Consider the following 16,313-nt stretch of genomic DNA (forward strand, 5'->3'; position numbering starts at 1 on the left):
CGACGTGCACTCTTTCAGATCATGCCTTTAATTCTTGTTATGGCAGTTTGAGGGGGACAGTATCAATTATGGCGACGCTCCGTGCTCAGACTACATCATGTCTAGAGCTTTTCGCTAGTCTTGCGATACTGCTAGAGAACGGACCTGCAGAGCATCGTAACAACCTACCCGTCCCACAGGTGGAAGACCAAGCTGCACGCTTGAAAGTATGGGCCGGCAACCTCGGTGCCTTGAACACAGGCCACTCGGCACTAGACCATCGCCTACGCGACTCGACAGCGATCCGAAATGCCATTGACAGAATACTTGGCATGGCGGAGGATCTCTTGAAGATTAGTGAGTCTTCTCTCTTTGAGGAATCCTCGCCCTACTGATATTGTCTAGGCTGTCTGATAGTGAAGGGTGATCGCGTCCCCATGGAAGATGCCATAGGCGACTATACCGACATAGACGAGCAGAATGATACGGAAAGCGACGATAGCGGCAGCACGATCATCGACAACGAACTGTCCTTCAATTAGAGCAGAGTGGTTGATTTACTCTCAGAACTGCGTCGGCTTTCGTTCAGAATTCGAAATCCTGGTACTAGAGCCACAGCGGAGTCGACACTCAAAGCTCGGCTTTACCGCGAGAGGGACCCTCATACTAGAGAAGATGTGTTCGAGCAATATGAAAAAGAGGACCAATTGCGTATCAAGGGCCTGGTGGCCGACTTCCATCTCCAGGGCGGTCACAAGCTCGACCACGCGTCTAATTACTTGATCAAGAGGGCCAGCATTGCGAACACCAACCGACGCCGATGCTTTGCCTATTGGAAAGCACATGCGTCAAAGCTGGCCAAGGTTTCGGGAAAGCCCCAGGGCTCTATGTTAAAGATGCGACCGGAGGGTGAATCAGCACCACACACGGAACGCCCCCTTTGAAAACCCCCGTTCCGAGTGCAGTCCCAAAGACCGTGGTCTCCGAACAGAAGACAGTCACCTCAGCAACCGAGGCTACCATGTTCGCACCAAACCTCGACATAGATTGGGATTCGAAATCGCAAACATCCTATATGTCGATAAGATATGATACGAATGGGTTATATTCCTATCTACCACCATATATACCCCCTCAAGCAAGAGAGTATACTTGTCCTTATTGTCAACTCACCTGCCCCCTGAGACACTTCAAGGGGCAAGCTTGGAGGTAAGTCGGACGCGTCATAACTCTCTAGGTTACCACCTTTAATCATCGAAGTAGAAAGCATATTCTTTAAGATTTCCAGCCATATATATGCACGTATAAAGAATGCCCAGAAGATACAGCCTTGTATGCGGACCGTATCGCGTGGAGAGAACACGAGCGTTTGGTTCATCGCCGAGTTTGGCACTGCATTGAACATCCCGGTGTATGTGGCTCAGAGTCGACAGTGTTCCACCATCTGATGGATAATTACAAAGAGCTGAACACGTCTCAGATACAGAGACTCCTGGACATGACTGTTTCGGATCAACCGGACGAAAGGTCGACATGCCTATTCTGTGGCTCGGAAGGGCCTTTTGAGGTTGACTTCACCGACCACGTTGCATCTCACATGGAGAAGTTTGCCATGCTTACGTCGCCTCTGGATTATGAAGGGGGTGAGGATTCCCACGGTTCTGGCAGTGGTGTGGCCATGTCCGGCGGAGCCGACTCCAGGCTATCACTGTCTTCTCTTTCAAGCTTTGACAGTTCTGCCGGTGGATCCGAGGATGAAAAATCTCCATCATTGGACACCTTTGTTGATCGCGAGGCCGAGTCCCAGGTGATGGCGGAATTCGAGCACGAGTTGAAGCGATGCACCAGGTTCTCTGTCATTGCTGAGAAACCATTCGTGTTGGACCATTGCTTACTCAAGTGGTTTCGCAATCCCGACATAAATGCAACCATGACTAATGCCGGCCGTATCCTTCGGGCCTTGCCTGGCCCTTTGGCTGACATCATCCCTGTTCTGGAGGAGCATATGGGAGAAGACGACAAGAGGCTGTGGCTCAGAGTATTTGCCATATTGTTGCAACTGGGAAAAGGCTCATACATCAAGAGCTTCTGGCTATTGAACACCCTAGATTCCCAGTTACCCATTACTGAGACCCAGTTACAAAACATATGGGGCCCAGAAGACATGACTTCTGATGAGTCCCTGCGCCTAACCGAAAGGTTTTTGAAACTCCAATATCAGCTTTGTACGAGTATTTCGGGGGAAGTTCTTGACCTTCGCGACGATGACCACACGATTCTACCGATCACGATGAAAAGCATCATTGGTGGTTCGACCTACAAGGTCAGAGTTCCGCTCGCGTGTGTCAGATTGACGAGGGCGCATAGAACTGGCGATCCCATCATTGGGGACGATGGAGAGGTAAGTGGCCCATCATTTTGATTTGACTCTTTTTGGTATCGAAACTGATTCGTTACTAAATTAACAACAGTGCTATATCAATGGGCCCTAAGTGTTCGGGATAATATTGATCTGGACGAACCCGAAGTTGTAGCCCACAAATCCCTCCCAAGCCACCCCTACATCATCCAATGCTTTGGGGTCTGGAATATCCTTAACAGGACTTACATATTGAGGGAACGGGGAGAATTCACCATGGAAGACCTTTTCATGTCACCAAACGACTTACACTCACCTTACAAGCTCCTTAAATATTGGACAACTCTGCATGACATTGCTTCGGGATTGAGAAAGGTCGAGTTACACCAGACCAACCTTCCTGAAGATATTCAGTAAGTCATCAACCCAATTATGGTTTATATTTACTGATGAGGATCGCCAGCTGGCATTTTAATATTAACCCATCAACTCTGTTTGGCGGTTTTATTAGCAGGGGCAAAGATCCCGACATGGAATGGACTTTAGGCGCCATGGAGTCCATGGACATCGAAAAATGGCCTGAACATAAGGACCAAGAACCACTTACCGAAGCTAGAAAACGCAGGCTTATTTACGGTAAATTATTACGATTTCTGTTGACTAAGGAGAACTAGCTAAATCGGAAGTGATGCAGGCGCACCAGAGCTGGTCCATCCCAACACCACAAAGCTCACGTATCAATCCGACGTATGGTCTACGGGTTGTGTATTCTCTGAAGCAGCTACATGGGCTATTCTAGGCTCTGAAGGAATTGCCGAGTTCCGATCCTTGAGATTGTGAGTCTTATCGAGATACACAGGTCGGCTATGGATCAAAATTGACAACTGAAGCAGGACTTCATCACCATCCGGTTGCTTTCACGATGGCACCAACGTGTCACGAACAGTACTCGAGTGGCACAAGCACGTGCGAAGGGTAGAGAATTCCGATGAACATACGCGTGAGCTGCTGGAATACGTGGAAAGGAAAGTGCTCCTGGGAGACCCCACGGATCGCGTCTCTCCAACCCAGTTATATCGAGATCTTTTCAAGATACTCCGGGAATATGGTTCAGTGTCACATGGCGATTGAGCAACCAAATCTAGGGTATTTGGGATGATGAAACCCAGTTCACACTCCAAAGCTTTGTGCCTTGATTACATCTCACCAAGTTTTGCGATGGTTGAAGTATTTCGGAAATTGGTGCATTAGCTCACTACAAGTTAAACCGCCAAGACGGTGAGGACCTGGAATCCAGGGACAGCTTTTTATATATATGACTACCAGCCTCCAGCTGACACGACTTGTGCCAACGCTCTGGACGACATATCCAACATCTGGAGCTCCTACATCATCTATGAGCCTCCCCAGCTCTACGCTGCCTTGGCATCTTCGTAGTCTGTGGCGTGCTACATGGTCTTATCATCGCTGTGTACCGGTGGCTCGTCTATCGCAAGAGCCGGCGTCTCCACCCGGTGGCCCGGAGCAGGTCGCCAGGGTGGTCAAGCGCAGCGTCATCAAGGAGATGATGGCTTAACTTGGATATTAAGAGGTAATAATTTTATAAGCGGGATTGTGTGAAGAACCCCCTTTTGGAGTTAGTATTATTTTGGACTTTCTATTTTCCACCACCCCTTGCAGAGGTATCGTCTTGCTCCTTAATACAGCGTAGGTGATGTAAGCTAAGAAGGAACATACCACTAATTGAAATGAAGCGAGAACCCCTTCAACATGTTCATCAATGCCATCAAAAACAATCCTACAGCGCTTTTATCACGATGTAACCACACACGCCGTGCTCTATATATCGGTTCAAGATTCTCGGGACTTGTACCACCGAGGCTATATGCATCGGAGACGGATGCAGTCATCACGGATGGTGAGTAAGAAGGTTTGTTAATACAGATATGACTACGGTATCAATGTATCGAACAACAACCGGAATACCCTCACCACAGCATCATTTAGGCCCCGGGGTATTTCTCGGGTTTAGCCCCTATATCAAGTCCAGACACGAGTAAAGTTTCATTTTTGGCATTACGTACAGAAATATACGTACATATGTAGTTAATTCAGGGTGCCCTGGTCGCCCAACGGCTTGCTGGGATGGCCTGGAAGATGGTTTGACCTACTTGACCACCGATGCAAGATGATCAACCGGCCTTTGGTCATGCAAGGAAGGTGCTGTCTACCCCCCCCTTCCCCCATTCACTGTCCGTAGCTTCCCTCTGAACTTCATCTTCCTCCCCAAAGCTAACACCAACTTCGAATGGGCTGCAACAGGGCATTTACCAGTGAACAACACGTTTTACAGTCAACAACAAGTTTTACAGCAAACAACACCGTTACTGCATACAAACCAGCAAATGCGACGACAGGCCCAGCAAAGTCCCCAGCACATCCGTTCCAAAGCATGGCTTCACAGCAAAACCACCCGACCTCGAGCGCCGATCGCAGGGCCTGGTCGACTCGTATCAGCGCTCGCCTCACTGTAGCTATCAGGAAATCCAAGACCCGCCTTGAATCGACTGCTTACGCGAACCTCAACGTAGAAGGCCAGTCGGCCGTCTGGGACGCCGTGAACAGTGACCTTCGTGCTCAGTTGTAAGTCTTCACTCCTGTGCCCCAACTGGTCCATATCGCCTTTTTCTTTGGTACATTGGGGTCTTGGACTGACGTCGTCGATGCCAGGGAGTCCATTGTGCCCCATTTGGGAGCAGGCGAATACATCCCGTACGACAGCATTGTCGAGAGCGCCATCACCAATGCATTCAACAGCTACATTCACTTGTTCCGATATGAGGGCGAGGATCACCCGACTGTGGAGGAGCTTGTCAACCGCACGGCCTGAAGATGCTGTTGTTGTAAGCCACCGTTTCCCGCACACACTGCCTGAGGCCTAGGTCCTCGTTGGTTGGCAGACCAAGCTCTGATTACGTTCTAGGGATCTGGCTTTGAGACGGAACCACACGCCGATACTATGAGCACACGACATAGCACTGGTGAATTGTTCGAAGAGCGTCGGCTTTTCTGCATTACTCCATGCAGGTATCAGTTGGGCAGATCAGGACGAGAGCTTATAACACCAAGAGATTATGATTTATGGTGGCCTCGTGCTCAATTCCACGGCCAGAAATAGACCAAGGCATTCAATATTATGTATGGCGCTTGTGATATTCAGGACAACAGTCTGAACCATTTATTGCACCTTGATTGTGCAATCCTCGCATCGAACCCCCACGCCCCTCAAAGCTGTCACCATCCATCCAAAGATCAACCAGAGCTTTGCCTATCAGTCGCGTGCGACGTCCTCGCTGTTTCATTAGCCAGCACCCCAAACCCATCGCCAAACTCGCCCAGACCTCCGACTTCAAGCGACGACACGGTCCCTGTCATCCGCGTAAGGGCACCACCAAGCCCAACCGCCAATGTTCCCTCACGGAAACCTGTCCTGGATGGAAGCCATTCCAATCAATATGCGTATGTGTATGGGAGCTGTATCGGAACCAGAGCTTCGCCGAAGATCATATTTGGGCGGCAACGGTAGGCCTGCTTCCCCCGCGCCGGGCCCGGACGTAGCCCAAAAACACCATCACCACGCACAACGCGAGGCCCACGAAGTCGAAAGAATAGTCCGTTACAGCACGCTGGCATCTTGGTATCGTCGGGTCGGCGTTGAGATCCGAATCCGTGAACTCTAAGTCGGCACACACCGGGGCAGGTGACGAGTCCGTGGTCGGACAACCGAAATTAAGGACTTTGTTATATCCTCTTGCAATTATCTCATCGTCGCTGGTTCCGGTACAGCTCGAAACGCTCTTGAGCGCGCTCGTTAGAATCTGATACCCTGACATGTCAGCTGAATATTTCATCTATCGACACACTTCTCGTGCATGGAGGGCCTAGAAGAAGAAAAGACTTACGATGCCGCCGACGAGGTACACCACCGCAGCAATGCCGTCCATGACCATAGTGACTATCCCGGGGAGGGAGTCCACCCACAGTCCCGCCGCCCCGACCAGGCAGGTGACTATGGCGAAAGCGCCAGCAAAGCTGCTGAAGCCTATCTCCGGTGGCGCAGAGCCCACGCGCTGCTGGTTCGCCAGGCTGACCGACAAGCCGAACACGACCGCGCCGCAGATGAGCTGGGGTTCACGAGGTTAGCGGTGATGGTCTTCGGATCTTGCTGTGGATCGTGGGCGTGAGAACTTGCCATGACAACGCGCAGGCCGAGGGCTATGACTGACAACATGTTGATCCCAGATTCTTGGTCGTCTTGTTGAAGGGCAATATGATGATGTCGAGGATGTTTCAATACAATAAGGTCAGAAGTAAGAATCGTCACTTGAAGAATCTCCAGGACTGGAATTGGGCAAGCATCTAAAATATGGCCACTCCTCCTATTGTTCCCCCTCTTCCTTGCCGACTCGTCTCACGGTCGAGAATTGCGTGTAGCTTGTTTACGTCGCACCCAACGTACGTGCGTGACAACAAACCGCATCCCCCGTAGCACTGTCGCAGCCCAAACCTGCCCCAGATTGAATCGTCTGGGAGGCATGCTGCAGATGGGCAAACATTCGTGTAGGACGGCCCCTTCATACAATGAACGAATGTCGATGCTGTTCGGCGTATATGGTCCAGAGGTCATCCCTCGCGCCCGGCCGTTACACGGTCAACAACAGTTTGCCCAAACGCATCATGATCCTAACTTGTTCTGGCATCTCCCCCAACCGCCCAGATCCCTTTGTGGCTCCCTCATAATCTCGTCTCGCCCTCCACGGAGCCACCTCGCGACACCAGCCTCCCTAAGCCGCGAGATTGATAGCAAACCAATACGGCACTCCTGTCGTGGCAACAGGTCCCGGTATCCCGCGTTCGGGTATGACGCGCGATAGGCACCCCTCAAATTGGCACTATCGGCTACCCGTCAACATGGCCTTTACTTCTTCTGCTCCGTTTACTCGCCTTCCGATGCCCAATTACTGCGGTCTTCATCCTTCGTGGTTCCCAGCGTCGCCTTCAACCCTGTCCCAGCCGCCCGATCTCACTGACGACACGGCACCGAACGCCCAAGTGTTTGGTTGACTCCCGTGTACTAGGGAGCGTTCCTCTCGCATGGCGCGGCGGCTGCACAAATCACGTGAGGCAGGCCCCGGGACCAGGACCGCGGCTTTTGGTCGTTGGCCGGGGTGGAGGCGCCTTCTGATGGATGATGATCGGAATTACTCATGATCGGGTTTGGATTGCATGATTTCCGATCAGCAGATCCGTGACAACTGTTAACAATCACTTCTATGACCTGGACAATAACCCCTGGTTCGAAAACAAGTAACTGGCATAGGAGAGCGATTGTAGGATCCCGTTCGAGGTTCACGATGACGAGGTCCACGATGCACCGTTGCTTGGGCGGCCTTCACGATCGATCGGCCGCGATCCAAGCAGGCCAGCGTCTCTGCATCGGGCGCACGCCTAACAATATTCTGTCCCACTCCGTTTGATTCGGGCTTCAAGATGCAAAATGTCGTGAATTATAAGGGCCCTCGAGTTTGAAGACAGGCAACTCTGGAAGCGATTGCGGCCGATGAGCACCCAGCCTTCCAGAAAATGGTATCGCTGTTTTTATTTTTCCTTTGGTCCGTCCCGGCAAGATCTTCGATGTCGTCCTATTTCGGTTGAGACCAATTCCCACGCTACGGTGAGGCTAAAGCCAAACCAACTTTCCAACAACCTGCGCGCAAACGCGGAGTCACGTCACTTACAAAACGGCCTCGTATCTTTCCTTCTTCACGCTATGTCTTGTCTTTTCTTGGTTTAGACCAGGGCAGGAAGAAAAGAGGGCCCCGTTTACCCGCCTGCCTAGCCCTGCCACTATTCGCGGCGCAAAGGCCAATGGATAGGGGGCTTAGCGTAGCGCGCAGGCCAGCGCCAGCACCTGGGCTCGGGACCGAGCCAAAATAGGCGCGCGTGCAAAGGTCCTTGTAGGAGAAGACATGATGGAAGAACAGTTCAGGAGCGAAGCTTACCTCCACCGAGCTGATCCCGCATCGTTCCTCGCAAGAAATGCATGCTTTCAGATCCTCACCGTAAAGAAAGGCCGGGAGCTGGTGCAGGGGGCATGGGACTGAAACATAACTTCTATTTCGATGGATTCCTCGAGTATTCCAGACGGCATCTACCCTTGCTACGTTACCGCAGCGTAAGCAGCACCCGCCCATGCAGTGAGTCAACCCAACAATAGGTACATGCAAGGAATTTGAAATCAGGAAACATGCTGAACATCAGGCCATCTCAGTTCCTCGACCCGACGATCTGGTCTGGGGCGCCCCCACATGATCCGGATCGGGAGCTATGCATTGGTGTTGTTGTCTTGGTCGCACGGGAGGAGAAGCCGCCTTAGGCACTCTGAGAGAAAAATAGGGGAAAAGCAAGCACCCAATTTTGATGGGCGTAGCTCGCATGGGCATTTGACAATCGGATTTTTTATGGCATCGAAGTCCAGTCCTGGGCGGGGGAGATTGGTTCGAGTGTCATTGGCGCGTCCAAACTCCAGCCACCCACGTCCGGAATGGTGCTCCTGTCAACTAATTGACGTAGTCCTGCCGATAGACTAAACTTTCCACCCGCGACAACGCTCACAGATAGTCAAGTCTCTCATTCCACCATCTCGTAGGCAATTTGCGAAGTACTTCATGTGGCATGGTCGTCTTCAATGGTCGGCAGCAAGCCAGAACTGACGTCATTTTGTACAGCGAGCGATATATTGGTGTAGCTTGAGATCAGTGAGGCCAAACCGGCGAGACAAAGCCAATAGCGCGGCACATAGTCACTGACATCGTCTTTAAGGCCTACTGTGATAGAGAAAGTAAAAGAGAGCCGGGTGTGGCCTCGGTAAGGGCTCAATCACCCGAGCTTCTTTACCGGATTCCATAGGCATGATGCTCGGCAGTTCAATGCCAAAACCTTCGTGTCATGATAACGCAGGAAAGGCGCCTTCTTGAGAGGTGAGCCATATGGTGGTAAGTGATGAAGAAAGCTGAGTGGTGGACACGGGTTCATGCCTTCCAATTCAACAACGATGCCGCGGAAGCGGCCGGCCCCAACTCGCAGTCAATACCGATATAAGAACCGCAGACAAGTGACCTCCTATTATCTATGTTTCTCAGTGCGTGTTGAAAAGACCGGCGTATGCATCGCTCGTGATAGCGTTCATAGGTCATTCTCGGAACGTCTGCCCGGCCGTTGAGCTGCACAGATCATTGGAGTCCCATTGTCACAGGCTGGCTACGGTAGTGGAGCCATGTTTGTTGTTGGGACGCCGTCCAGGAACGTGGTAAGTGGTCTGATACCGTGCAATGATTGCCGGGACATCAGCCTTGAGTGGGCAGGCAATTGTGTAGTGTGGCAGGTAGTGAAGCGACGGGCGACTCTGACCGGGGCGCCAAGTTTCAAGCGTTGGAACCGTCCATGCCTCTATTCGTACTTAGTCTCGACCGTGCTGTCAGTATCGAGATCTGCCCCAGGAATGTCGATGATGCGACCCGTGAACTCATCTATGTGCGGACATTGCGGCGTACGGCTGATTGATTCGATTTAGTAGGAGATCTTGAAGTGCCAATCTACGCCATATTTTTGTGGACGATTTGCAATAGATTCCCGACAGATCTCTTGAGCGGGAACATACCGATTTGCCCAAACGGCTGGTACCCTATGCTTGCTTCCTCACCCGACGCTAGGGCGGGGTTCGAAAAGAAGCGCACCTTCAAACTTTTGCCGACGGGTTCTGGTAGTTACTATGGTGAGGCTGAAAAAGAGGCCGTAAGGAGTGTCGAGGACCCTACCCGATATTAAAGTTCAAATAAGGATGAAGAAGCTGCCCGCTGTCAGTTTGCCCGCTCCCCTGGAAGTTGAAATGCCATCAGAACTCTGTCGTCTCGGCCTCATAGAAGAAACGGGCTTGCAGTCATATGATCTCATCTACTGACAAACATGGTTTGATGCTATGCTGGGCCGCATATGCCGGGCCTCATGCGTGACGGGCACTGGTTATGCCAGTGAGGAAATCCTTTCGTGCTCTTTCTCAACCAATGGACCCCGGAGGGCTCCGACAGGCTGGGACGTTCCTGATTTGCTGAGAGGATTCGGAGAGGCAGACGACCGGATTCAGGGCCAGATACCTATGTACATACATACTCAACTCTAAAATCCGCAGATAGTTCGGGGAGGTCGTTGATCTTTTGGAGGTTGCGACGTCAGGGTGGGTGCGGGCGGGCATTACGTCGCCGTGAGCCAGCTGCGCTACACGCAGAATGCGAGAAATAGATAGATTATGGAGACCCGGAGAGCAGGACCGAGCACACCATGTCAAAATCCCATCTGCCAAAACATGGCATTCTCTCGAAAGAAATGGGCGAAAGGGCCTGGACGGTGGCGACTCGGTCGGTTTAGGAAAGAGATCGGCGGCGTGTATTGAAAATAAGGAGGGCGCGGTGCGGTTGCTAGCCTGCTCTCTGTGGTTTGGTAGGTTGGGTGATGGGTGGCATGCAGCGCAAGTCGTTCAACGGACTATTCAGGTCGTACAGAATACCGAATGTTGCTGTGGCAAGTGATTACAAAGCCACGGAATTGCTATGCAGTTGAGGGGTAATGTGGCTTGGTCGATGTCGATTGACGAATCGCCTCGCGAGTGCATGGAGCACGAGCTGGGAAAAAATTGTTAGAGCAACTTGTATCTTTTCGGAGCAGAATGTCCGGACATCTTGCTCCGGAGGGGTCAGAGGTTGTTACCCGACAGCTTGATTCCTGCGCACCCATTCCTGTAACAGGGCTGAGAACCGGGACTTGAGGGTGCCATCCGCCCACAATGCCGTCCACAATATGCCCATCTATGCCCATCCCTCCACTGGAAACGCGGGACCGCTTTCTCCAGAATACCATCCACTACTCTCTTCATTGTATTGAGCTTGGCGCTTTGCGGCTCGCTTTTGTTTTACTGCCCCACCGCTGGCAGGAACAGTCGCAAGCCCCCGATAGCGCGCATCTAGGGGACCTACGTCAGAATCGAGAATTGCGAGCTGATCGTTCGAAGAAGAAGAATCTTGGTATCTGCGTCTGCCTCCCCTATGCACTGCTAGCTCGGCCTCATTCGGCAATGGCTTCGTGGTGCGTGGTCCAGGCAGACATGGGGAGCCGGACCTCACGACCGGGTTTGGCGACCTAATCAAGCCTGCAGGTTGGTGCACTCCCCTTGGCTGCTTGGTTGGCTGGTCCCCGTCTCGGCAAGCCACCACCACGTACGGAGTATGCGAGAGAACCCTTCTTTTTCTGCAACCGAATCCGAGTATTTATTCTCTTATCGCTGGACTGATCGACCGTAAGCGTGGTCCAACTCGTAAGCAAAGCCGGTGACAACTTTCACTTGACACTCGCTCCAGACCGCCCACCCTTGTCCAGCCCCTTCCTTCTCAGCAGGATATTCCTGCAGATTCCATTTCACAGCCAATGGTTGAGTTTGCTGCTCACATAAAAGACACAAAATTCAAAGGGTGCCTGGATGGCCGAGCATGCTGCATGTGTACATGTAGCGCGCAGCGTTGACTCGGGCTACGGGCTCTTGAGTTCTCCGCTTATCGTTTTGTTCTTCGAAGCGTCCATCAACCCATGCAACCAATGATTGATAAAAACGCTGACATGTGTACATAGATGGTGAGATGGCCGAGCAACCACTCCGGTATACACAGGGCCATCATCGCGATCTGCAAACTCATGTATCTATCATAATATGGGATACGTGGGCAGTCTTGAAGTAAATGACCCATTGGTATATTGAATAAATACTCGCAGCAGTGGAGGCGCTGCTGTTGTCGTGCGCGTAACATCGAACATCTGAGAGCCACGCGTTGTGCGACACGATCACAAAAAATACGACTTGTCACCTCTGTCACAAGTCTTAGTCTTTACACCGTGTGCTGGGGCCACAGATCCTGGTCCAGCAGTGCGGACGACATGCGGGCGCTCCGCTCCAGCTTCTCTTCTTCCACGGACTTTTCGAAGAAAAGCGCCTTACCTACCTAGGTAGGCTTTTCGCTACCACTCTCGCCTAGAGAGTTTTGAGTTTGCTCCAGCTCATCCAGCATGCTAGACCCCTCGAAAGCAGGCAACTAGGCTTGCGGCAGAACCCCTAAACCCGAGCTTCTGGCGATCTACCACTATTACCCTGCTAATCTTGACCTTGTGGTAGTGGTAAGATGCTGGAGGAGATCCAAATGCTGAAGTACTGTAGTAGTCTCCATCATTAGCCGCTGATGCTGGGTGGGTGTACTGTACTTGGGCCCCAAGGCCCCCACCACCACCACTGTGATTCTGGTGGCAGCAGCTGGGCGTAGCAAGCGAGGTAGTAGCAGCAGCAGCAGCAAGTGCTAGCCAGCTTACACGGCTTTGTGCGGCTTACAAGATCAGTGAAAACCAGAGCAGCCCGTCAGCTAATTCACTGCTTGCGTAATAAACTGAAATCTGTTCTCCCAATAACTGAAGCATTCAATTCAGGTTTGATCAATTGGGGTTGAGTCGTGCAATGCAACTCGCTTTCCGGGAGGTGCTCTGTTTGCTCTGCTGTCTGTGGGGTACGAGTACGTTGCCAGGCACCCCTCGTGCATACCACGCAGATGATTGGTATGCTCTCGGTTGAAACCACCGCATTTCTATCAGGGTGTACCCATTCTATTCCAGCTCGGATGAGGCGGGACATGCAAGCGAATACCTGGGTGGGATGGCGGAGCAATGATTGACATATCGAAGCACCCGCAACGCAGTCCAAACTTGCAAGACTTGCTGTTGACGATGGCTGGGTCTTCTGGCTGAATGGGTTCGTCGTGTCCCGCCTGTTTTTGTGTCCGGAGCTGCCCCTCTAAAACCGCCAATCCTCTGAATAGTGTGGGTTGAGTGGGAACTTTGAGATGAGGAGTGATGTAACAGTTAAACAACATCGTCGTGACTGTCGTCGCTATCGCCTCGGATCAAGGAGGATTTGCGTAAATCGTTGCGCGCCAAATCAGGGCACTCTCATGAGTCTCGTCCATCCCATAGCGTAGGGCCGTCCTGTGCTGGGCATCGGAAGAGGGAGAAGTTTCTCAGCAATAGACTTCAATACCACAGTACGGTAGACTTCTTCGAGACGGCATTGAGACAGCCTACAGCCCGATGGTCAGATTCGTCTGGCGTGAGCTTGCTCCTCGAACAAGAGGAAACCTACGACAGCGGTCGACACTTGGTTCACGATATAGTTTCTGGTAGCTTCAGGTTCATTATTTGCCGCGCATATCGTAAGTCAGGTCCATCACAGTCGTCACAGCGACGCCTCTTGCATGTTACCTGCATGCATTGCACCTTTTACGTAGCTGCCAAAAAGGAGCTATGTTCTCATTCTTAGGTAAGTCACAAGGAAACAAAACGCCCGATGGGCAACAGGCAGTCAGAAGCAATGCACCAGTAGGAGACGGGCTACAGGTGGGAGAGGGTCCGGCCGGAGCAAAAGGTACGCCCCAGCAAAGGCGCAAAGGCAAAGGACTGAAGGAGGAAGAAAGAAAGAAAAAAAAAAAGCACTGGGGCAGGAGGAAAATTAGGTTCAGTGCCTCCCAAGCTTCGCTAAGCCCAAGTCGGAGCTACTACAGCAAGTACCTGGCGCTCTATCAGATGCCTTCTCCGACCGGATCCTTGCAACGTCTCAGACCCAGCATGCTCTGCCATTGGTCCCGGGCTGACTTCATCTCGATCGATCGCGCCCTCGTGGAGTTCCCGCATCAAAGTCTTTGAGATCCCTGCCGTTGCGGTTGATCGGAGCTGGCTGGCTGCTGAGTACTTGCGAGCGACATGCTTTCTGGCGCGCAACGCTGCGCTGCCTGCGGTACCTCTGCCCTCCTTCAGTACTCCATGCCTGTCCATTGGCGGGCGTAAGTTGCTTATTGCAAGGTTGCCAGTCGGAGACGGGCCATTTCCAGTTCCTCTTTTGTATATATAGATTTGGTCCCTGAGCCTGCCAACCCTTTCGGCCACCTCTTGAACTGCTTCCACTCCCAGGATAACTTTCTACTCACTCAGCATTCCGTCGTCAACACCAGAACTTTACTAGAAGTTTCTGTCACCAATGCTCAGCTCAACGTCTTGAGAACCCAACCGAGAACTCCAGCAAGAAGCGCCATACACTGCCACCGTCGCCCAACCACTGCAATACGGTCTACCGTTCTGTTAACTTGAGCAAGCAACGCGCGACCAAAACTACCTAACCAACCGATCAATCTGCCAAAAGCAAAGTGTGTTCCTACACCGTCTTAGGCAGACTGGCAGCATATCCAAATAGAAATATACTTCCTCTACTTTGTGGTGTGGTGCTCTCCCAAGTCATACTTTCTATACCCCGCCTCCCCGAAGCGTACCAATCGAACGCTGCAGCAACACGGACAGCCGAGAGCGACATACCAACTTGTCTTGTATCCTCTCATACAGTTGATCGTGCCGCGTGAACCAGCCCATCAACCTACTACCAAGCAGCAATCAGGCGTCATATTTGATACCAATCACCCAAATGCCTAAGCGATCCTACGACAGCTCGGCTGCAGCAACCATGCCTTCGGGTGAGCGTGCACCGCCTGCCAAGGCCTTGAAGGCAAGTTTTTCTTGCTGCAACTCGACAATTTAACCATCGGGCTCAATCAGCTGACTGTGTATGACTCTAGACTGAGCGGTCTCACGAAGAGAACCAAGAGCGTGCTTACATCGCCGCTTCGAGACGTGCGGACCGCAGCCTGGAAGCTCGTGTGCAATCAGCAAGGATGGCTTCCGAGATCCACCGCCGACGAACTGGCCGAGGCCTCAAAGTCACCGAAGAGATTGTCATCAAGGAGGAGATGTACGAAGAGGAAGAGGACGATCTGCCTCGTCAGTACAAGTACTTGACTGCCCATCTCCAGACGAACTCGCCTGCCATGAACCACCGAGTCAATGCCTACATTACGACACAGGCAGCAATGGCGACCATGGCTCGCTACAATGAGGTGAACAAGCTATTCAGCGAGTCGTTTCCTAGTGCGAGTGCGTACCAGCAGCAACTCAATCAGTCCATGTACATGAGCCCGCTCTTGAACAATGGCAGCTCGCACTTCACGCCCACGTCGCCAACGCAGGCTGCGACCCCAACAAGCCATGGCGATCAGTATGGGAACATGACCCGGCGAATCTCGACCGCAAGCACTCACGCATCCGCCTCGAACGCTGTCTCGTCGCCTCCCGCATTGTCGCCTGTGTCTGGGCCTACAGATACTTCCGAGTCTCGAAGCACTCCCTTCCAGACCCCTACTCAGGCGTTTCCCACACTCGATCCCCAGCTGCAGCAATCTACTTCGTCGATCTTCACTTCTGAGCTTCCCAACGAGGTCAAGATGATGGCGAATGTTGACATGAACGATCCGATGGCTTCTCACTTCTTTGGAGGTGCCAACCAGTCGTCATTCCAGCTTTTTGGCCAGCATCCCGACGACGATTTGAAGCTCGACACCCTGAACGCTGCTCAATTGAGCGATGTTCAAAGTGGGCCTGGGTCCCCGCCGCAGTCGCTTAACTACGGCCCCGATTCGGCATTGTACTCTCCCATGGATCCTTTTGGCGGCCTTGATGGCGATTTTGATTTCAGTCGCATGGGTACCCCCGGCATGGGCATGAACGAAGGCGCTTGGGAGAGCTTTGTCGACTTTGGGTCGGAGCAATAATGAAGGCGCGATCGCGTTAATCGCAACGAACAGTCTCCGACTAACGACACATGCACAGCATCGCGCGATGCTTTTTTCGACTTTCTTGTTAAAAGTCATTTGTTTTCTTTTATTTATCTGTTCGATGATACCACGCATAGCGACCTATTATGGTTTGATTTCGTTGTGTTATACAACCC

The 16,313-nt window shown here is 52.0% G+C and overlaps 4 protein-coding genes across 4 annotated transcripts; 3 read left to right on the top strand and 1 right to left on the bottom strand.

The window, feature by feature from the left end:
• Positions 1 to 68: 68 nt before the first annotated feature.
• Positions 69 to 521, top strand: PG986_013700 (uncharacterized protein; the record flags this gene model as incomplete). The annotated part of the gene is made up of 2 exons (XM_066849922.1): positions 69 to 336; positions 385 to 521. The coding sequence occupies 2 exons, from the start codon at positions 69 to 71 to the stop codon at positions 519 to 521; spliced, it is 405 nt and encodes a 134-aa protein (XP_066694065.1).
• A 4,269-nt stretch (positions 522 to 4,790) lies between these two features.
• PG986_013701 (uncharacterized protein) lies at positions 4,791 to 5,228 on the top strand (the record flags this gene model as incomplete). The annotated part of the gene is made up of 2 exons (XM_066849923.1): positions 4,791 to 4,981; positions 5,069 to 5,228. 2 exons carry the CDS (start codon positions 4,791 to 4,793, stop codon positions 5,226 to 5,228), a joined length of 351 nt encoding a protein of 116 aa, XP_066694066.1.
• A 932-nt stretch (positions 5,229 to 6,160) lies between these two features.
• Positions 6,161 to 6,629, bottom strand: PG986_013702 (uncharacterized protein; the record flags this gene model as incomplete). The annotated part of the gene is given in 3 exon segments (XM_066849924.1): positions 6,161 to 6,193; positions 6,301 to 6,522; positions 6,534 to 6,629. 3 exon segments carry the CDS (start codon positions 6,627 to 6,629, stop codon positions 6,161 to 6,163), a joined length of 351 nt encoding a protein of 116 aa, XP_066694067.1.
• Positions 6,630 to 14,993: 8,364 nt separating this feature from the next.
• On the top strand, positions 14,994 to 16,134 carry PG986_013703 (uncharacterized protein; the record flags this gene model as incomplete). Its single annotated transcript, XM_066849925.1, has 2 exons — positions 14,994 to 15,035; positions 15,106 to 16,134. 2 exons carry the CDS (start codon positions 14,994 to 14,996, stop codon positions 16,132 to 16,134), a joined length of 1,071 nt encoding a protein of 356 aa, XP_066694068.1.
• Between the last annotated feature and the right edge of the window lie 179 nt (positions 16,135 to 16,313).

Source organism: Apiospora aurea (assembly GCF_038362705.1).
Source record: "Apiospora aurea strain CBS 24483 chromosome Unknown utg000009l_segment0_segment0, whole genome shotgun sequence".
NCBI lineage: Eukaryota > Fungi > Ascomycota > Sordariomycetes > Amphisphaeriales > Apiosporaceae > Apiospora > Apiospora aurea.